The following is a 22,237-nucleotide window of genomic DNA, read 5'->3' as shown; positions in this document are numbered from 1 at the left end:
ACTCTCTGCGGTGACGAGACCGCCCGCCATCTGCACTGGCTGATATGGGAGCCACCAGCCCCGACTGGCTGCTGAGCGCGTGACCTGTGACAGGTGCGACCGCGGAGCCACATTTCTTATTTTATTCAATTACCTTAAATTTAAATAGTCACACGTGGTTGGTGCCTACTGAACAGGACGCTGCAGGTCCGTAACTTACAATATGTTCCCTCCAGAGAGGGCTTCCTTTCCTCTTTACGGCACAGAGCCCCGTTCACGGGAGCACCAATGCACAGGCAGTGGGCACCAAAGTGCCAGGCTTGGGCAGGGCCGGCGAGGGGCTCTCTGTACCCTGATCTCGAAGGAATCACATTCCGGACTGTATGGCCGACCCATTCCCATCTAATGACAATGGTCAAGAGGATAAGACCTGAAGTGCAGGCCAGATCTAGTTCTTCATATAAATCAACATCCCCGCCTACAGGGCTCCACGCATCGGCCATATGGTGTATAACAGTCGCACTTTTCACTCAAAGCAAGACCAGCGGGGAAGTAGCCTGGGTGCTGGCGGGATGAAGTGCGGGGCCACGGAGGTGCTAGACCTACAGACACGCTAAGCCAACACCCACCGCAAGGGCGGCCTCCTGGTTTTCTGCATTCGACGCTAAAGTCGTCCTTCAATTCTCACATGAATCATATAGTTCAAGTCTGTCCTCTGCTTCAGGCCCGAAAACCTTGCATTTTGATCATTTCATCCTTTCTGTCATGTAAGATGGCGGTCAAATCACTGCCACTTAACATCCATCACAGGTCTTCAAATTTTCTACTTTGAACAAAACAGTAGAAGCCCTTCCGGTCCCCTGAACTGCTGTGATCGGCACTGACAATGAAAGCGACACCTTAACCAAGCAGCGACCCCAAGGCCCAGCCCAGGACAGACACCCTGAGCGCCCAGTACCTCGCTCGTCCTGAAAGCCACCCGGTAGTTGAACTGGGACCCTTCTTTCTCCTTGGCGTCTTCCACCTTCTCCCTCCGGATGCTGACTGCCACAGGGCCGAGGTTCTCATCGATTCCGAAGTAGTTCTGGTGCTCTGCAATGCAAGAGAGCAGTGGCATGAGACGAAGGCAACCAAGAACAGGGTGGGCATCTTTCAGCTTGTGTACCGAATCCTTGAAGACGTACCAGTGGCTCTGGTGCAGGATTCCCCCAGATGTGATCCATTTTTTTTTGCCTCCAAATCAGATGCACTTTTAACCTGTCATTTTCTACTACTTCGTCCTCCCATTCTGCTTCTCGCTAGTTAATAAGCCGCGCAGGAGCCCCAAAGTTGAGTTTGGCATCACTGGAAAGAGTTTTGCCATCTTAGGAACTGTTAAAAAAAGGAACCTGGCCACCTGAAGAACCGAGACTGAACAGTTTTCCTCCAGCTGGGAAGGTCACCTCCTCTGACTGATTAAAGGCAGCGGAGGTGAGCTAATCAGCCACTCAAGACGAGCCGGATTCATCTCGGAGAACAGGGGGGTGGCAAAGACCACCCTGTCACGATGATGTCATGAAAGCACCTAAGAGTCTAAAGCAAGATGGATCAGCCGACAAAAAATGGATAAAAGGTCATTAGGCTGCTGAGTCCAAATTATATCTCCTAAAATACTACAACTTAGTTTACTATGTTATCAGCTAATCATTTCTTTCACATAAAGTCAGGGTCCCATAGAGATCTAAATGCACACAATCTCACTGGAGGAATGCACTCTGAGGCCCTCCTGCCCACCTAGCACAGGGACCCCCGAGGACATTCTTCCTAAGAGATGGTCATTAGGCTCTTATTTATACGCTCAACAATTGTGCGCCAGGCACTGTCTCAGGAGTTGGGTAATAATCCAGAAAAACTCCCCACTCACGAAGCATATATTCTAGTCTGAACGCTGCCAGTGACAGCAAGCTCACTGCTTTGTGAGAATCCCTTCTGGACGCGTGATGAGCTCTGCTAAAAGAAGTAAAAATGCTTCACTGCAATCAGACTTTTTAAGTGTTGTCTTCTGTAAGGACCCAAACTTAACACTCAGATGTGGTCCGACCCACACAAAACAGAGGGTGCAATCACCCAAATGTTTACTCATGCTGCTTCTGGATTTTAGCAACTCTTCACACCAGTAATCCGTGCAGAGCAAGTGGTCCATGCAAAGCCCCAGGTGTTATTCACTTATTTCCTATTGAACTGCTGCCTGGGCCGTTCTCCAAGATGTACACTTATAAAATTGATTTTTTTCACCCCACATGCAAAACTGCTTCTATCCCTTTTCTATGTCACCTTAGTGGTTCTGGCCAATCTTTCTGACTTACAGTTTTCAGGTAAAAAGAAACATACTATACCAAACATTTGTAAGCTTGAAAAAAGCCATAGGTATTCCAAAGGCTTTGGGTTATGCTAACATTTTTTGGCACAGTAATTTCTAAAGGAATAGAGAATGTTATTCAGAAAGTAGAAAACAGGTTAAGTTCAACAAAGAAAAACGGCACTTGTATCACTCAAGGAAAATATTACCTAAAGCCGCTGATGAATACTGGCTACATCTTAAAAGGCAGATCGTTTACGTTTTACTTCTTGCAACCAAATGAGATAAATACTGACATAATTTCCCTTTTAAGCCAGGCAGGGCTAGAAGAGCAAGTCGACTATTTTAGGGACTAAAAGGTGAATTGCTGACTTAGTCCTAGACTTATACAATAGGAAACGAGCCTTTGTTTTTCATGGATAACTCTGGTAACAGTCTGGTTAACTATTACAAACCTGCAGGGCTCCAGTGAAATTAAACATACATTGAAAAAAAAGAGTTATTTACCCTGAGGAGTTATTTATCATCAGCTTGATACATTAAGAACCCACTTCAAGAAGTTACCGGACGAAGTGAGAGAGTGGCATGGACATATATACACTACCAAATGTAACACAGATAGCTAGTGGGAAGCAGCCGCATAGCACAGGGAGATCAGCTTGGTGCTTTGTGACCACCTAGAGGGGTGGGATAGGGAGGGTGGGAGGGAGACGCAAGAGGGAGGGGATATGGTGATATATGTATACGTATAGCTGATTCACTTTGTTATACAGCAGAAACTAACACAACATTGTAAAGCAACTATACTCCAATAAAGACGTTAAAAAGAAAAAAAAAAAAGTGACCGGCAAAAATGCTCAAATCGGTTCCTTGTTGGGCATCTGATGAAACCCGTGACATAAATCAAAAGAGCTTCAAATTATTTTAGGGAGAAAGAGTGAACAAACAAACAAAACCCCTTTTCAGGATAAAATTGAGAGCCCAGATTAAGTGCATCCAATTATTAATTCTAATACGTGACAACTAAAAACCCTAAAGTGTGTGTGTGCTGCTCTCACACTCAGCAGGTGCTCTAGGGACAGATGACAGAGCAGTGACGGCAGGGGCAGGGGCTGTCTACAGGGGTGCACGGGGGAGTTTTCCGGGGTGATGGAGCTACCCCACATCTTGATTGTGGTAGTGGTTACATAACACACTCATTTGTCAAAACTCTGAGAACTGTACACCTTTTAAAAGGGGTGAGTTTCACTGTACGTAAAGTATATTTTTTTAAAACTGGGGAGGAAACAGAAGGTCAGTGAGAGGAAGAGCTGGAAGTCCTTGGAAGTGGATGGGTCTCCGGCACAGATACGAGTCATGACCATTTCACTCACCCCAGCAGTTTCACCCCACTGCCTCCAGGGAGGAGAATTACTATTCCTCAAGCAATCACCCTCTCTCTTCCCATTTTCTCGACTACTAGTGTGTCCTCAACCATCGCTCACTTTCTTCCACACTAGCGCCCTGCTCAGGACTCCACGGCGTCTGCTGGCAAAGCCAGCACCCACCTTCCAGTCTCTGCCCTAGCGGTCCGCCATGTTTGCACCACTGGCCACCCACTCTGGGCTGGGACCCTCTACTTCCTAGACCGCTGGGACGACCCCATTCAGAATGAGGCATCTCACAGCTCTTTGCTTCTGGGTTTCTTCTGTCGCTCCTCCCCGGCGTCTTCTCAGCCAGGCTGTCCTCTCTGATTCTGCCTCTGTCTTCATGCTTACCTGTTTGAAAGCCTATCCTTCAGTCTCCCCTTCCATCCATCAAACCATCTTCTCCTTTCAAGTCCTCAATGCTCTCATCCAATCTCTGTCTAGGCTCTTCTCTCATAAATCTCCTCACTCACACGCCTTTGCCCCCTCTGCCTGTCACCTCTCCCACTTTTCTTCACTTGACGTTCCTATTCATCGTTCCAGACTCAATGCAAACATCATGTCCAGCGGGAATATTCACCGCCTCTCCAGATGAGGCTAAGTCCTTCAAAATTTTTTTTTTAAAGTATAGTTGATTTACAATATATTAGTTTCAGGTATACAGCATAGTGATTCAGTATTCTTACAGATATCACTCCATTAAAAGTTATTACAAGATAATGGCTATAATTTCCTGTGCTGTACAATATATCCTTGTTGCTTATCTATTTCATACAAAATAATTTGTATCTCTTAATCCCCTACTCTGACCCTCCCTGCTTTCCTCTCCCCACTGGTTACCAGTAGTTTGTTTTCTATGGCAGTGAGTCTGGTTTTTTTCTTTTATTTTTTAGATTCCATATATATCATACAGTATTTGTCTTTCTCTGTCTGACCTATTTCATTAAGCATAACATTCTCTAGGTACAAACACATTGCTGCAAATGGCAGAATTTCATTCATTTTTATGGCTGAATAATATTCCATTATATATATGTACCAATTCTTTATCCATTCGTCTGCTTCCATGTCTTGGCTATTGTAAATAGTGCTGTTATGAACACTGGGGTGTGGGTATCTTTTCTAATTAGTGTTTTTGTTTTTTCTGGATATACAGCCAGGAGTGGAATTGCTGGATGATATGGTGGTTCTATTTTTTGTTTTTTTAGGAACCTCCATACTGTTCTCCATAGTAGCTGCACCAATTTACATTCCCACCAACAGTGTAGGAGGGCTCCTTTTTATCCACATCCTCGCCAACGTGTGTTATTTGTGGACTTTTAGGTGATGGCCATTCTGACTAGTGTGAGGTGATCTATCATTGTTGTTTTGATTTCTATTTCTCTAATAATTAGTGATGTTGAGCATTTTTTTCATGTGCTGGTTAGCCATCTGTGTATCTTCTTTGGAAAAATGTCTATTCAGGTCTTCTGCCCATTTTTTAATTGGGTTGTTTGGTTTGTAATATTGAGTTGGATAAGCTGTTTATATGTTTTCATTATTAACCCCTCATCAGTCATATCATTTGCAGATATTTTATCCCATTCGGTAGAACGTCTTTTTGTTTTGTCGATGGTTTCCTTTGCTGTGCAAAAGCTTTTAAGTTTAATTAGGTTCCACTTGATTATATTTGCTTTTATTTCTTTTGCCTCAGGAGACAGATCCAAAAAAAATATTGCTATGACTTACATCAAAGAGTGTTCTGCCTATGTTCTCTTCAATGAATTTTATGGTCTACAGGATTTAGGTCTTTAATCCATTTTGACATTATTTTTGCATATAGTGTGAGGAAATGTTCTAATCTCACTCTTTTCCATGTAGCTGTCCAGTTTTCCAAGCACCACTTATTGAAGAGACTGTCTATTCTCCACTGTACATTGCCTCCTTTGTCATAAATTAACTGACCATAAATGTGCGGGTTTACTTCTCAGCTCTTTATTCTGTCCCATTGATCTATATGTTTCTGTTTTCATGTCAGTACCATGCTGTTTTGATTACTGTAACTTTGTAGCACAGTCTGAAGTCTGAGAGGGTGATACCTCCAGGTTTGTTCTTTATTCTCAAGATTGTTTTGATAATTTTGGTTTTTTTGTGGAGCCACAGGAATTTTAAGATTATTTGTTCTAGTTCTATGAAAAACATCATGGGTATTCTGATAAGGACTGCATTTGATCTGTAGATTGCTTTGAGTAGTATGACCATTTTAACAATATTCTTCCAATCCAAGAGCATGGGATATCTTTCCATTTCTTTGTATCATCTTGAATTTCCTTCATCAGTGTTTTATAATTTTCAGAGTATAGGTCTTTCACCTCCTGTTTATTCCTAAATGTTTTATTCTTTTAGATGCAATTTTAAACGGGATTGTTATTTTATAGTCTCTCTTTATGGTAGTTCATTATTAGTCTATGAAAAAGCAACTGATTTCTGTATATTAATCTTGTATCCTGAAACTTTGCTGATTTCATTTATTAATTCTAAGATGTTTTGGTGGGTGTGGGGTGGCCACGACTGGGGAGAAGACTCAGCTACAGGACACAGAGGAGACCCAGTCCCGGAGCAGAGCCTGGGTTGGGTGGCGGCGGCCACTGTGGGCGTTTACTCAAAGGCAGTATCTCGGAAGCATCCCAGATCTCTGAAGATGGTTGCTCCACCACAGCTCACCCCACCAGCCCTTCTTCAAAGGTACCTGCTCTGTGGTGTGGGCTGGCTAGCTCCTGATGGCCTGTCCCCGCCTCACACCGCCCTCCAACGCTGGCTGGGGGTGGCGCCCTCTAATCTGCAGAACCATCCCGTTCCTCTATCAGCTTTGGCATTTCTTTGGCTTCTTCCTAGTTTTCTGCTCCTTTGTGGCTTTATGCCCTTTTTGTATTCCTTCACTATCATTTTCTTGTGGTGTATGAAAGGGGGAGAGATAACATGTGTGTTGAAATTGCCAAGTCTAACTAGCAGTCCTAAGCTCATTTACTCCTAAATATCTGTAATTCGAATGAGCCTGATAATGGGTTTCTGAATCTGAGCTTTCCTACTTATCACCTCCTTAACCTTGGGTTAGTTACATAAGCTTTCTTAACCTCAGCATCCCCACCTCACCCACCCCCAAAATATATATAATACATTTAGCATCATTAACTTGAGAGAGACGTTATAGTTGAAGGCAGGCGTATTAATGACAACAACAACAACAAAAACTCAATGAAAGACAAAAAGGGAGTGAACATCAAATAAACAGCATTATGGGGCATTTTGATTTTAAGCCCAACAGTCTGATAGTTCAAGACTCATACTACAGGAGATTCATACTTTTCATCTCAAAAGCTGATCTGTAATCAGACGTTACATCGCACTCAGGGTAGTCTTTTAAAGAAAGTAGTGGCATATATAATATTTTACTGAATAATTTCTACCAGTAACGAATTTCTTTTTAAATGAGGGGAACCCAAAATATGTATATTATTACCCTATCCACCAAAGATGGCAGGCAAATTAGTGAGAAAAACAATTTTTTCCTTAGTGTCTACCTCTCCAAGCCATGACCCACACTTGTTTTTAATTTTCCTCTCTCTCACACAGACACACAGTTTCTGAACGCAAGGAGAGAAGACATTTCCGCTACGTACAAACCATCACACCTTTGGACTTGCCAGTTCTAAGGCCCCGTAGCTATTTTCTAAGGGATCGCTCCGTGCTTTCAGTCTCACCGAGAAGTACAGCAGGTTACCTGGACGTGTTTCTAAAGAAACCACAGTCTTCGGCTGCGCACTGTAACATTCTGTCTAGCTTTCATACGGGGCGTTCCGCACACGGTGGAGATGAGAGCAGGGAAGGTGCTCCCTGTGGTCTCCAGGAGGGAGCCAAGGGGACCCTCTCAAATGACACCTGGTCCCCCTCAGGACAGCTCAGGCTGTTCATCTGCATCACAAGAGCCTTCCCCTCTGTGGGCACAGGACATTGAGCCCCTCACCCACGTGAGCCCATCCTTATCCCAAGCCCTGGATTTCCATAAAGTTGCTTCAAGGGGGAATCAAATAAAATCCTTCCTTGGCAGAATGGAAGCTGTGAAAAGACTGGAAAACCTGAATGAAAATCTACATATCATGCAAATACAACAGGGCCAGATTTTTTTTAAAAAATTGGTTAACAAGATTTCAGCGTAGGAAATGAGATTCAGTGTGTCTCTGTGGTGCACTTTGGCTGCTCAGTAAAGAGAAGAAAAAAATTCTAACTCAGAGGAGTTTTAAAAAAAAAAGGGGTACGTTGAACCTTAGCCCAAAGGCTGTTTCCAGGTACTGTGGTATCTTGGAAGGGAGAGGTATTGGGTCCGTCACTCATGGAATGAACAGGTGAGGATCACAATTCTACACGCCGCCCGAGGCCAGTATGTAAAAGAGAAGCCCCGTGGCTCTGCCTCATGTGATTTCAGAGGTGTCAGCACCATATGGGCCACGGCGCCATCAGCAAGTCCACGAGAGCCACCAGCAGCTGCGGACTATGCCCCATCGCCCTGCATTGGTTAGTACTCACAGCAGAAGCTTTCCTTTAACGGTTCTTTGCTCTTTCAATAGCCAGTTGATCATTTAATTGTCAGCTCACTGCCTATCTGGGTTAAACCCATGGCCGCAGGTGGCTGCTGTCTAAGATCCGACCTATGATGTATCTTTTGTCACTTTCTCCTCCAAACAACTGTTAAATCACCTCCCCCATTCCAGGAGTTATAAAGACGTGAACAGGGAATGATGAATACATAAATGGACGAATGAAAAAAGAAAACAGGACATGCTTTTGCAGATAATAACATTAAGAGTCATTAGAGAACCTCAAGGAATCTCAAACTCCCTGCTAATGTTTCATGGATTCAATTACCTAATTTGATGGGGAAAATGAGGCATTTTGGCTATGTGAATTCTCCTTTGACCAAAATTTAACCAAAGCATTAGCTAAGCTTGAAAAACCTGAGGTATTACAGTGAAAATAACATTATTAAACATACCTTACGTAAATTAACTCATTCATCTCCCTACCTATGAGCAGGTATCCCCATTTTACAGATGGTAATACTGAAGCTGAGAAGTGAATGATGTGCTCAAGGTCACAAGCCCCTGTGACAGAGTCAGGATGCAAACCTTGGCAGTCTGGCTTCAGAGCTCTCTCATGTAAAGCAACTCAAGGGTGATGAGGTTACCGAGAAGATTTAAATTATAAAAATCAACTCATGCACAGTAAAATGAACACAACTTGAAGATGAGACAACAAATCTGTCCTGAACATAAGGACGGTATCTTGGAAGATGCAATTTTAAGAAAACCTTGAATAAAAAGTGCAAGTCTGGGGGCTTCCCTGTTGGCGCCGTGCTTAAGAATCTGCCTGCCAATGCAGGGGACAGGCGTTTGAGCCCTGGCCCGGAGAGATCCCACATGCCGCGGAGCAACTAAGCCCGTGCACCACAACTACCGAACCTGCGCTCTAGAGCCACCCACATGCCACAACCACTGAAGCCCGCGCGCCTAGAGCCCGTGCTCCGCGACAAGAGAACCCACCGCAATGAGAAGCCCGTGTACCACAGCGAGGAGTGGCCCCTGCTCACCGCAACTAGAGAAAAGCCCGCACGCAGCAACAGAGACCCAACGCAGCCCAAAACAAAAATAAATGAATGAATGAATGAATGAATGAATAAATTTATTTTTAAAAAAGTGCAAGTCTGGAGAAGTAAGGCAGCTATCAAAGGCTTGCCTTTGATAATGCATAATTTTCAGTGTCACTGGCTACAAGAATGGGAAGGAGAAAGAAAACACTACGAGAGCAAAGAAAGGGTTCACTGCATAAAAGCTGAGAGGCCCAGATCATTACTGAGCAGAGTAATTGTCCAGCTTTCCTTTTATTTCTTAAGTGGGACAAAAGCGAAGTAAGTTTTGGATCTGAACAAATGCAAGGTAGGTGGGTTTTAGTAAGTTCTAGGTGCTCTGAGACCTTATCTTCCAGAGACCTTGACTTCCAGCTTTACTGCACCAGTGTTACCCAACGCCAAGTTCGTGTGCTCAACGCTCAGTGAGGCATAACAAACCCAAACGTCGGAGTTTGGAGCAGAGAAAGGTTTATTGCAGGACCATGCAAGGTCCTCCCCAAAAGCCCCAAACTCCTTGAAGGGCTTAGCACTTTTAAAGGCAAGGTGAGGGAGGAGCGTGGTTAGTTGTTGCAAACTTCTTGGGGTCAGAATCCTTTGTTCTTGCGGCTGTCCAGGTAGGTCAGGTCACCATGTTCCGGTAAACCTCCAAGAAGACAAATGTTATTCTCTGTTCTGCAACTTTTTATCTCTATACGAATGGGAAAGTGCTATACCTTTAAAGGTCAGAGCCTTGAGAATGGGCTCTCCTGTATATTTCAGGCTACAGGCAACATTCTTAACTTGTAGCAAAAGCAATGAAATACAAAGGCTAAAGTCAAAGAAACAGATCTAATACGGAGACAGATTTGTTCTTCCTTATTACACCAGCAGCAAAATGCAAGGAAGTTTTCCCAGTGAACTGCTGCATGGGTCAAACTATACAGAAATATTAGAGTATTAATACCTCTTCCTAGAGAAATACGAGAGTATCAGTTCCTTCTCAATAACTGACTGAGAACACATCTGAGGACAAAGGATGAATAGGATGAACTAGCATGCAGTCCTAAAATGCTGCAGGGGGTGGGAACTGTGACCTCCCAGCACAGCATACATGTTTCCCAGCCCCCCCCCACCCTCTGCCCCCTCAGCCACATGGAACCTACGTGACCGTAACCCACAGGCTGAATCCCGTGTGCAGCTGGGTGATTCCTCCCTGCTAAGAGCCCCCCTGGACCTCAATAGGAGTTCTGTTTGTGGAGGTACTGGCCAGGCGCTAAGGTTAAGAACTGAGTTGATTGTGTCCACTAAAGGAAGAATTTGCATCCCAGAATAGTACTATTGTTAGGTGGTACTCAGTTCCCCCATATGAATTTAATAGTGTCCAATTCGCTATTAATTTTCTTCAGTGACTGTATAAAACCAGAAGGACAAAAAAAAAAAAAAAAAAAAAAAGAAGCCACCAGGCATGAAATTCAAAGCAAATGCAGCCATGCATCACTCAGCAATGGGGTTCATTTGATATGTAAAAGTATCCTCCTGCCCACAACTGCCACATTAGTGAAACTTAAGTGAATGTGTTTGGAATGGAGTGGCAGACTTCACCAGACACCTTTCCCCCGGGGCCCACCCTGCCATATGGTTCTCTCTACTATTTTCTCTCTTCGTCTTTTTAACCATTAAAATAAAGTCCTGCCCTTTAAATGCTGCACCGGTGGTGGGGACACTAGTTTCTTTTTAGAGAGACATCTCATACATTTAGCTAAGAACTCCTGGGAGGACAAGGACATATACTATGGAACAGGCACTGTTCTAAGCCCTTTACAGGAGATATTTTTATATTTTTATTATGATCCCATTTTTAGATGATTAACTGAGGCACAAAGAAGTTCAAGAAGTTGTCCAAAACTGACTTGGGATGTAAACCCAAGAGTCTGATTTCAGAACAGTCTATGCTCATTACATCAAGATATGCTGCCCTGCCTGCCAGTCACAGGTCTCCAACTACAATGAGAATGGACAGACACCGCTGCCCATTGGCAAAAAGACAATTCCCCAGCCACAAAATAGTTGGTTGGTATCAAAAAGGGCAAGAGGGTTATTATACATATTCTAGAAGAATCCTTTGATTTTATTTGTTCATTTAGCAGATGTCTGTACGAATAATATGCTTCAGTTAAAATATTAAGGACAAAGATTACCATTGGAGAAAAGGATACATTTACATAGAGCTGGGTAACAGTAGTTTAAAAAATTAGTGAACTTAAAGATTTTTACAGAAAAGAGGCCCTGGAGAGAATGCCTGGAAGTGCTCCATATCCAGCAGCCAGGGCTGGGCCAGGCACAGGAAGGGCCTTCAAGGCTTAAGGGCTGGCATCTTGGGGTGTAATAAGGGAACAAAAAATCTGACTCCATACTGGATGTTTCTTTTACTTTCACCTTTGTGTTAATACTCTAACACTTCTGTATAGTTTGACCGATGTGGCAGTTAATTGGGAAAACTTCCTTGCATTTTGCTACTGGTGTAATAGGGAAGAACAAATCTGCCTCCATATTAGATCTGTTTCTTTGACTTCAGCCTTTGTATTTTATTGCTTTTGCTACAAGTTAAGAATGTTGCCTGTAGCCTGAAATATACAGGAGAGCCCATTCTCAAGGCTCTGACCTTTAAGGGTCTAACACTTTTCTACTCATACAGAGATAAAAAGTTGCAGAACAGAGAATAACATTTGTCTTGCTGGAGATTTACGGGAACATGGTGACTTGACCTATGTGGATAGCTGCAAGAACAAAGGATTCCGAGACCAAGAAGTCTGCAACAACCAGCCACACCCCTTCCCCTTCCGGTATAAAAGAAGCCTCAATTCTAACTCAAGTTAAGATGGTTCTTTGGGACACTAGTCCCCCTTCTTCTCAGTCTGCTGGCTTTCCAAATAAAGTGGCTATTCCTTGCCCCAACAAGTTGTTTCTTGATTTATTGGCTTGTCATGTGGTGAGTTGTCTGACCTTGGACTCAGTAATGGGGGCAGAAATGGACCTTGGAAAGGCCAGTCTTACACCCTACATTGTGGTATGGATATGTATGGCTTCTGTTGGACACCCGGTCTGCTCAGAAGCAGCTAAACACTCTTTTCTGGAAAATTCCAACCTTTTCAAAAAGAATTCCAATCTGCCCACACCTAAGAAGTCTTGTAAAGCTACGATGGGAAGGGGAAATCAAAGAAGTTCTCTGTCTTATTCATGGGCACATGACGGGACTATAAACACTAGGGCCCCTAAGCGCCAGGCAGTGGGGAGAGAAGAGGGCAAACTAAGACTCTCTTTCATACACGCTACAGAGTCTGCCCCATAAAGCCAATTCAGCTCTTTACAAAGGATTTCTACTAGATACGTACTTCTTCTGTTGTACTTGTCACAGAAAATCCCAAGAAAAAATGAGCTGGGCACAAAGGCCTCCTTCAGAGAGTTCAGTGAAGATTTGGGAACCAGAGTGCCAAGGACATCCCAAACAGCCCCTCACAGCCACCTCACCTTAACCTGCAGATTTCAGGGGAAATTCAAAGAGAATGTCTTTGTGCATTCCAATACAGATAGCAGAAAGAGTAAATTCTAGGGCTTCCCTGGTGGCACAGTGGTTAAGAATCCGCCTGCCAATGCAGGGGACATGGGTTCGAGCCCTTGTCTGGGAAGATCCCACATGCCGTGGAGCAACTAAGCCCACGCGCCACAACTACTGAGCCTGCGCTCTAGGGCCCACGAGCCACAACTACTGAGCCCATATACCACAACTACTGAAGCCCGCATGCCTAGAGCCCACGCTCTGCAACATGAGAAGCCACTGCATTGAGAAGCCCGCACACCACAACGAAGTGTGGCCCCCGCTCGCCGCAACTAGAGAAAGCCCACGAGCAGCAACAAAGACCCAACACAACCAAAAAAAAAAACAAAAAACACTAAATCTAGCTTATTAAAAAAAAAAGAGTAAATTCTAAAGCTTAACAATTTCCCTGCCCCTCAAGGTAAGTTTGAGAACGATACTCATGGCAAGTGTGTACAGAAAGGGCCCTGGAGGTTTGCTACTTTTAAGAACTGTATCAATTTTTTTCTTTCTTCTTATTTTAAAGATTCTCATTTTAAATATATCATGAGAATTTATAACTTACATTTAAAAAAAAATGAAGTAAATGATTTTTAAATTGTTTTTGATCTAAAGAAAAGCTGCAAAGATATCAGAGAGTTCTCTTATACCCCTCACCCAGTTTCCTAGCTGTTACCAGCTTACATACTTTGGTATATTTGTTCAATTAATGCACCAATATTGGTATATTATTATTAACTGAAGTCCATAGTGTACTCAGATTTGTTTAGTTTTTACCTAGTGTCCTTTTTCTGTTTGAGGATCCCATCCAGGACACCACATGACATTGTCATAGTGTCTCTTTAGGATCCTCTAGGCTGTGACAGTTTCTCAGACTTCCCCTTTTTTGATGACCGTGGCAGTTTTGAGGAGTACGGGGCAGGGATTTTGTAGAATGTGCCTCAGTTGGGATGTGTCTAATGTTTTTCCCTAAACAGACTGAGGTTATGTTTTTGGAGAGGAAGACCACAGAAATGCCGTTCCCATCACATCAAGGGTACAAACCATCCACATGATTTGCCCCTGTTGAGGCCGACCTGGATCACCTGGCTGGGGCAATGTTTGCCAGGCTTCTCCCCTCTTCCCACAGTCCATCCTTCGGAGGTGAGTCACTAAGCACAGCCCACGTTCACGTGGAGAAGGGGAAGGCCATGACTTAAATTTCTACAATTTTTCAAGGTTTATGAAATTTAAACATTTTTTATAGCAATTTGCTTTTCAAGTAAAGATCTGTTGTTAAAATGAACGTTCATTAATATATTTGACATCAGTAGTGTTGCAGGTGGAAGAGATATAGGTCTCTGTATCACTATGTTTCTGTCAAGTTGAAAGATTTTTCTTTGAAGTAAAGCAAATACAGTCATTAACTCTTCTGCCCAGATCACGGTTGGCAAATACCTGGCATCTCCCCACGCGCCCGCGGCAGATGATGATCATTGCTAATGGCTCTGAGAGTGCTAATGCAGCTGTGTACGCAATGACAGAAGTACCAATGAAGGAAGCATGAGCACCCAAAGCAGCTCCACAGCCCTGGCAAGAGAAGCCTCCACTTACATCCATTTATCTGCATCAGGAAAAGCCCAGCAGGATAACGATGAAACTATTCATGGGAATTGTCTCTTTCTTATGGATTGGAGGGGTTTTCTTTCTTTCTTTTGCTTCCCTACCTTTCCTTATTTTCCCATAATGATCATATAGTATTTATACGCCATTTAAAAATTCTAAACCAAAAAAAAAAAAAGATAAATATTGTCCATCTTAGGATTCCCTCCACCCCCCACGTCCACAGGAACATACATAATGCTCCCAAAGGCTCAGACACGATTTCAGCCACTTTTCACTTCACTCCTGAGTTATCAAAGCGGCGCAGCTTTATCCTTCTCTCTGGTTTGACCTCCGTTTACCCCAAAGTGACTTACTTCGTCTTCTGGAGCCATTCTTGTGTGCGTGACCTGAAGCAAGGCACTGGACAGCTTTAGAACTCCTGAGCAACTCTCAGGGACACTATTGCCTAAAAAGTGCAAGACACACAGAAACCCACAGCATCCCTCCACTGGCCGCGTGGCTCCGGCCCCAGTCACACTCCGGACAGTCAGTTGCTGGCCAGCGGCTCTGAGTGGCTCTAAGGCCCAGGAGGTCTGCTGTGCTGCAAGGGAAGCTAAAGGCAATTCAAACCAAGACCACAGGTGGAATCCCCATCTAGGGGGCCCCAGCTCCCAGGAGGGAGCCGCAGTTTCACTAGAGTTCCATGAGGGACAGAGCGGCCTGGCACACAGCACCAGGGTCATCGCCAGTGAAAGGAAGGGACATTCGAGAGCATTCACTAAGCCTGCTACAATCCGGCTCTTTCAAAAAGCCGTTTCACTGAAGGCTACAGAGGGATTTGCCCGGACAAGCAACGCTGCGCACAGGGCACCGTGGCAGGCCACTCCCCTGCAGAAATCCTTCTGCAAAGTTATTCAGAGCCGTTCAAAGACTATGTGTCATAGGACCACACCTCGACATAAGGACGGCCATTTCACGTCAACTACCCGATGAAGAGTCAACCAGTGTGATGAATTGGGCGACTGGGATTGACATGGATACACTGATGTGTATAAAACTGATGACTAATAAGAACCTGCTGTATAAAAACGTAAATAAAATGAAATTTAAAAATTAAAAAAAAAAAAAGGAGTCAACCACCTTATTAAAGCTGAAAAGTTTTACCTATGACAATTGATGCAGGGCATTGTCACTTGAAAGAAGGGAAAGAGAGAAAGAGAGATTCAGAGAGCTGGGTCTTTTAAACCTTTCCCAGCGACTGGGAGCCATGTCATTCTTTTGAAAATGAAGTTTCACACAGAACAATGAAGAATGGAGGAAAAGAAAAGGCGTTCTGGAAAGTATCAAAAGATTCCTTGAAAGCCTGCTTCCAAAGAGAACAACTGAGTGAAGGGAAAAGAGAAAAAGGGAAAGAAAAAGTCTGCAAAAATGCTCTATCTGTGCCAGTCTGCCCAGGGCCTCTGTTTTTAAACACAATGCTGTTCCTGCAACTTGTGATGTGTTGGCAGATATCAACTCCAGTGGTTGAAGCTGGTGTGAAAAATGGGGGGAAATCATTAATTTAATCATTGCACTTTATCTGGCAGACACATGCTTTTAATTGTGATCCCTGGGAAAAAGCTGGGCTCCAGTCCCACACGTAGGAGGCCTCGGCCACCTGGCCGCTGGGAATCTGGGCTGCTGTCCCCGCCTTTAGTCCTTAATGGCTCTACGGAGAGACCAGCAAGAGCCGCAGCAGCTGCTATTGTAGCCAATTGCATTTTGAAGTCACACAGGCCCACAGGGGAAGCGCTAAATATAGGAGGAAGCAGGCACAGTCCAGGGCTGCGGGGAGAGAGCGCAGAGTGGCAGGGCTGGGCTGGGGTCTGATTCCGTCTCCTCCCGCTCTGTCCTGGCCCCGGGTCCCATTAGCCGTACAACAATCACCGTGCCCAGCACAGAACTGCAGCACGCACAAGACAAAGGACCTCGGGGACGTCTGTCCCGCACCTTCATTGTGCAGGCTTAGCGCAGGAGTCTAGAATTTGGCTGTCTGCCTCATTCACAGACCCAGAGTGAGCCCAGCACCCTGGAGCTGTCAAACCACACGTCTACACCCACTTACAACTCACCGCAGGGCATCTACTCTCGGATTTTTCTTATTTACGTTTTATTGCACATTCAAATCTACCAAGTTTGATGATGTCATTTCTAAAGCCCCGGAAAATCTTCAGCAGCGAATCAGGAAAAGTGGAGGAAATAAACCACTCACAGACAACTCTTTACAATTATCAGGAAGTGACAGAGTTCAAGAGAAAAACTACAAAAACCCGTCAAGAGAATTAAGAGAATCTAGCAACCTAAAATTATCTCGTGGAACAGACCTGAAGGACATTAAATGGATCAGATGGTGGCAACCCTGCCTGGGTCCAGAAAACATCAGTTCTTTATTCCATGTACACTGTGTAGACCTAATACACTAAGATATGCAAAGGAGTACAACAAATGAGATGTTGGCACCAAGTATTTGCATAAATATGCATGTATACAGATATATACACATATACAATTTTTACACTCTGATATTTTACAGGGTGAATCGCAAACCACTTACAAAACTCAGTTAGCCAGAATGACTCATCGCCTAAGGACTTCAGGGCATAACAATTCCAACAGACTATTTTATCGCTAGCATTGACAGCCATGGCTTCATCGATTAAAAAATGTCTCAAGCAGGAAGCCTATTTCTCCATGGTCTCCCTTTCCAAAAATAACTAAGTTCCACCTCGAGAGCATCTGTGAGCAGAGTTTTATAATCCTCTGCCCCTGGATGAACAGTCCTGAGGGCCATGAGTTACTTCGGCACAGATTAAAAAGAAGACCCAAGATTCTGCGCATTCACCGGCTGCAAGGCAGTAACATCACCGTGGTGACACTGACGCCCACCAGGAGCCACGGCTGAGACGGGAGTGTTGGGGACACAGCCAGGGAATCAAGATGTTGACAAAGTTATTTCAGTCCCGTCATGTCATCCGTACAAGACCAGAAAGACGACTCAAACCATATGACCAGTCGCAATTCAAATGCCTGCTTATTTAGCTATGTTGCTTATCGACATTATATTCATTCCATTGATTTATATGATTTCATAATATTATGATTATGGATGACTGGTTAAATCTGGATTGATGCAAAAGGGTTGGGGGGGATTATTAATTTAATAATTGCACTTGGTCCAGCTTGTAGTCCAAGGGGAAGAAGCACAAAGAAGGCTCCAGGGACTGAAGTGGATGGAGTGACCTCCTGAGGTTACAGCTACACCCCGACCAACCCCAAAAAGAAACAGCTGGAGTCAAAGATGGAAGGCAAGCATTCTGAAGATAGAAACCAATACTAAATAAATTCAACGTACAGTCAGCTGGCATTTATCCACACCAGAAGGCACAGGAGGAGAAGAGGCCCCCCAAGGCTGACTGGACCACATCTGCCTCCTTCGTGCTCTAAGAGGTGACCCCTGGGAATGGAGGGGGGTGGCAGGTGAAACTGCAAACAGAAAACTAAGCCCCGAAGAGTATGCTGTGCTAGAAGGAAGGGGCCACGGAAGCAAGTCACACCCACTAAGAAGGCAGGGCGACAGTCCCCGGGTGTTCTATTTGGCGTGTGTTACTGACGTGTGCGTGGAACACGTTTCTCTGTAGGCCTGTGAGACAGAGTGGATTCTCACGTCCCTGGAATAACACTAATGACACATTGAAAGGCTGAGGATTCAACGACATGACTTCTGAGGGATGCGTCCTTCAAGGCTAAACATGCAAATAGAAGTAAACATCATTTATTTTACACATACTTGAAGAATTTCTGAAATAACAATACCAAGGAAATATTTGTATCTGAACCTTTCAGCCTATGTGTAAAACTGCAAGAAGACTAAATGTGTCTATCCTACTAATTTATACATTCATACATTCTTTCAACAAAGGTTTACTTAACACTTCCACGATGTACAACAAGGCAGAAGGAGCTGTGAAGACGTAAAATTAAAAAGAGGAAGCAAAGGTGTAGGAGAAAAGTACAGAAAAAACTAGAGGGGAAAGAACCAGAACTATCCACTGTACACAGTGTAAGAGATTATTCAGAGGAATGAAAGAGCAATGGAGTTCATCCGCGAAGACTTCCTAAAAGGGGTCTGACGTTTGTGACGCTCACGCGTTGGCAGAGAGAAGGAAAGAGCAGACGTTTCCACATCAGGGACTAGGGATCAGCAAAGGCAGGGATCTGGGGATTTCTAAAGAAGGGATCTGGGACATCCCTGGCGGTCCCAGAGGCTAGGACTCCGCGCTTCCACTGCAGGGGGCACAGGGTTCCATCCCTGGTTGGGGAACTAAGATCCTGCATGCTGCATGGCGTGGCCCAAAAAATTTAAAAAATAAAAAAGAAAGAAAGAAGGGATCAGTCCGGCAGCAATGGAGGCTCTGTGACACAGAACAAGCTCAGACCCGGTGGACAACGGCCTCGGATGTGCTCCGACCCAAAGCCGCACATATCACAAGGGGCCCCTTACCTTTGCCGTAGAAGAACCTGCGGTAGTAATAGGCCCCCAGGTCGATGTGCTCGATGACGTAGCGCCTGACCTTCTCCCTGTGGATTGGCTGATTCTCCCTGGGCACCTCCAGGACCGAGACGCCCGCGTTGGTGCAGTGCGAGCTGAGTGAGGACTCGAAGGAGGAACTTTCCCCGCAACTGAAGGAGGACGAGTTGGCCCTGGACAGCGCGATCCTCCTGTCGCCCTCCCCGCCTGTCTCATTCCGAAAGTAGGGACAGCTGAGGACCAGGTCGTTGCTCTTCCCGTCACCGTCGTCGGTGTCCAGGTTCTCTTTGGAGTTGAGGTCCTCTTTGCTCCCCAGCGGGGAGTCACAGCTGCCCGTCGGGCCCGCTGGCGTCGGGGTCTGGGATGCCGCCGAAGCCCCGGTGGTGATGTTCTTCCTCTTCCCCACGTTCGCCCTCGTGGCCATGGCTTCGTTGATATTAAACAAGATGCTCTGGACATCGTAATGTGCAAAACAGCGCTGGCAGTTCCAAGGGCGGACGCCCCTCTCCAGACGCCCGTCCTCCAGCTCGGAGGTGAACTTGAACGTCTCGTGCTCACTTTTCACGGTCCGCAGCTTGCGGAAGAGGGACGTTTCCATGGACTCCGCCTTCAGCCTCCGTTGGAAAGGCCTGTCCCTGTCTCTCCCCAGGAGGAGGGCACTGTCCATATAGTCTAATCCTGAGATGCGCACGAATTCGCCTCTAGAAATCTGTGCTGCGGCGTGAAGGCTGGGCGAGATTGCAGGGTCGCAGGGGAAAAACTCGGAGAACCCGAACGGGGCCATCGCCTTGTGGCCGTAGTTCTCTAGCCGGTACCCTCGGAGCATAGCAAAGAAGTTCTCCCCCGACAAGCCCTGCCGGTCGATGGAAGACGTGCTCCCGTACTCCCGGTGCAGGGCGGCCCCAGTATTGGGGTTCACTGCATTTTGGTCTAAGACGTCTTCCGCGTCGATGTCGCTGATGGTGACATCACTATTGCTCCTCTGTCTTATGGGGTGCAGTCCTCTTTGCGGAGAGTGAACGAAGATGTCTCCGATGGTATACTTCGCCTCCACGAAGTCTAGGTCGAGCGGCTCCTCTTGCTGGCCGTCGCTCTGGTTGTTTTGCCCGTTGTGCATGATGGACGTGACACTCTCGTAGCTGGTCTGGGACCGGCTTTCCCACAGGGCCTTGCAGGTCAGTTCCTTGGGGCAGTCCTTTTTAGGAGGCCACTCAGACACCCTTGCTCTGACACCCATCTTGGGCACGGCCGGGGTACCATTAGCAGGACCGCTGTTCTCATTGGAAGTGGAAGCATTTAAGGAAGTGGTGGGTCCCATGTTGCCGTTGATGGCTTTAAATTTTCGAGCAAAATAATCATCAGACTGCATGATTCTGGGAGGACCCTTGAACTTCGAAGAGGCTCTGCCAACCTTGTGCTGCTCTTCTTGTGACTGCCTGGGGTCACTCATGTCTACCGATGACGCAGGAAGCTCCAAGTCTCGCCAGAAAGACTGATGTAAATCTAATTACATTGTTATTTCCAAAGGCTTCTTCTATAGTTGTATTTTTTCTTGGTAACCAGAAGCAAACATCCTCAGAGTATGGTTTTTCCAAAACCAACTTGCTTCTCAGTTGCTGTAATAATTTTGAACACCTCTGTCCTTTTCAAAAGCATCCCTTAAGACATCTGGCCAGTTCCTTTACCTGAATTAAAAAACAGAAAATAGCCATTAACAATCACTGTAGCTCCAGTTCAATACATTCTCCACGTGGTTTCTTATCTGCCCTTCTCTCCAATTCCCCGTAACCTGTCGTGAAGTTTCATGGTTCCGCAGCGCTGTTCACACTCTCCTTCTCTCCGGAACACTCTGCCTACTCACTCTACCTGGCTGCTTAAAATTTACACCACACAATCAAGCAGTACCCTCCCACGCTCAGCCCACATTGGAGCAAGGACTGCTTCCTCTATGTTTCCATGGCATCTGCACCTACACCAATCATAGCAGTTTCCCTTATACTCTAACTGCTGCTGTACTTATCAGTCTCCTCCACTAGCTACCTGTAAGCTCCTCTAAGCCAGGAGCTATGCCCTTCATCTCGGTATCAACATTATCTATTGATGTAACCTGGCTTAAATCAGGTAATCAAGCAACATTTCAATTACTTATAAGAGTAACACAATGGTCATGGAATTGTTTGAGTATTCTTAAACTTTCTTTCAAACCAGTTCAACTCAAAATGTCCAGCAGCACAAAGGTCAATACCAGGCACTAACAATGAGTTTTCAGAATGCTCTCCTGCAAGCAAATAAGAACTCACAGAGATCCCCTGACAGTGAGAAGGAGTCTTCAAGAATCTGGTGTCTGAACAAGTACAACTTTCTAGTTCATTACACCACTAGCAAGTTGACAAATGTGCAGGGAAGCTTAGAGATTTAAAACACAATTTACCTTTGTGTCTGGTAGAAACTTGACTTCACCAACTCTCCTCTTTAATTACAAATAATTTTTTCAATTTGTTCTATCTTTAACTAGACAAAAATATTTTCCAGGTATTACTATTTCCCGAACTCATGGCTGTCTGGGAATCTTACCGTTGGCACAAGAATAAAAAAAAGAATGACTCTACCACGCCTGAAAATAACGATGAGAATAAAGATGTAATATAGCTGATTTACCTCAGCCTTCACCAAAGCATAAAAAATAACCGCAATTCAGTTAGGAATAATGTTAAAATTCCAACTAGCTAAACAGTGTAAGGACTCTTTCCAATGGGTTCTTAATGACTTTGTGATGACCAGGTGGTGGTCTCCTGGAATAGCAGATATTTTCTTAATGATGGCAGCTTGCTTTCTTCCCCACTGAGGAAAAAAAAATCAGTCTGGGCATGACAACATGCTGCTTGCTCCCAGGGAAGCTTCATAACTGAGGAAATCATGATATTTTAGGGTGTGAAAAACAGGGAGGGAATGAGCAGTCAGGTGCTTCCGTGCACTCGGCAGACCAGGATATGCCCAGAGTTCTCAGAGAGAGACCAGAGCTGATGGCATCTTATCTATTTCACTTAGAAGTATTGTATTTAAAAGAACCACAGATGATTCTGAATCATAGTTATTTCCTCTATAATTTAGATTATCATCAAATCCT

General features: G+C 44.9%; 1 protein-coding gene across 7 annotated transcripts in view; it reads right to left on the bottom strand.

The window, feature by feature from the left end:
* The window catches only part of SIPA1L2 (signal induced proliferation associated 1 like 2), a 219,495-nt gene that overhangs the window by 87,859 nt on the left and 109,399 nt on the right, over positions 1 to 22,237 (bottom strand). For all 7 annotated transcript variants that reach the window (XM_036828105.1, XM_036828106.1, XM_036828104.1 and 4 more), the window contains 2 exons: positions 19,084 to 20,795; positions 938 to 1,071 (listed from right to left, as the gene is read on the bottom strand). In XM_036828105.1, coding sequence (XP_036684000.1) covers positions 938 to 1,071; positions 19,084 to 20,560 — 1,611 coding nt within the window. In that variant the 5' untranslated portion in view covers positions 20,561 to 20,795. The remainder of the gene's footprint in view (positions 1 to 937; positions 1,072 to 19,083; positions 20,796 to 22,237) is intronic.

This window comes from Balaenoptera musculus, chromosome 16 (genome assembly GCF_009873245.2).
Source record: "Balaenoptera musculus isolate JJ_BM4_2016_0621 chromosome 16, mBalMus1.pri.v3, whole genome shotgun sequence".
Taxonomy (NCBI): Eukaryota; Metazoa; Chordata; class Mammalia; order Artiodactyla; family Balaenopteridae; genus Balaenoptera; species Balaenoptera musculus.
This window is presented reverse-complemented; position numbering and strand designations above follow the sequence as displayed.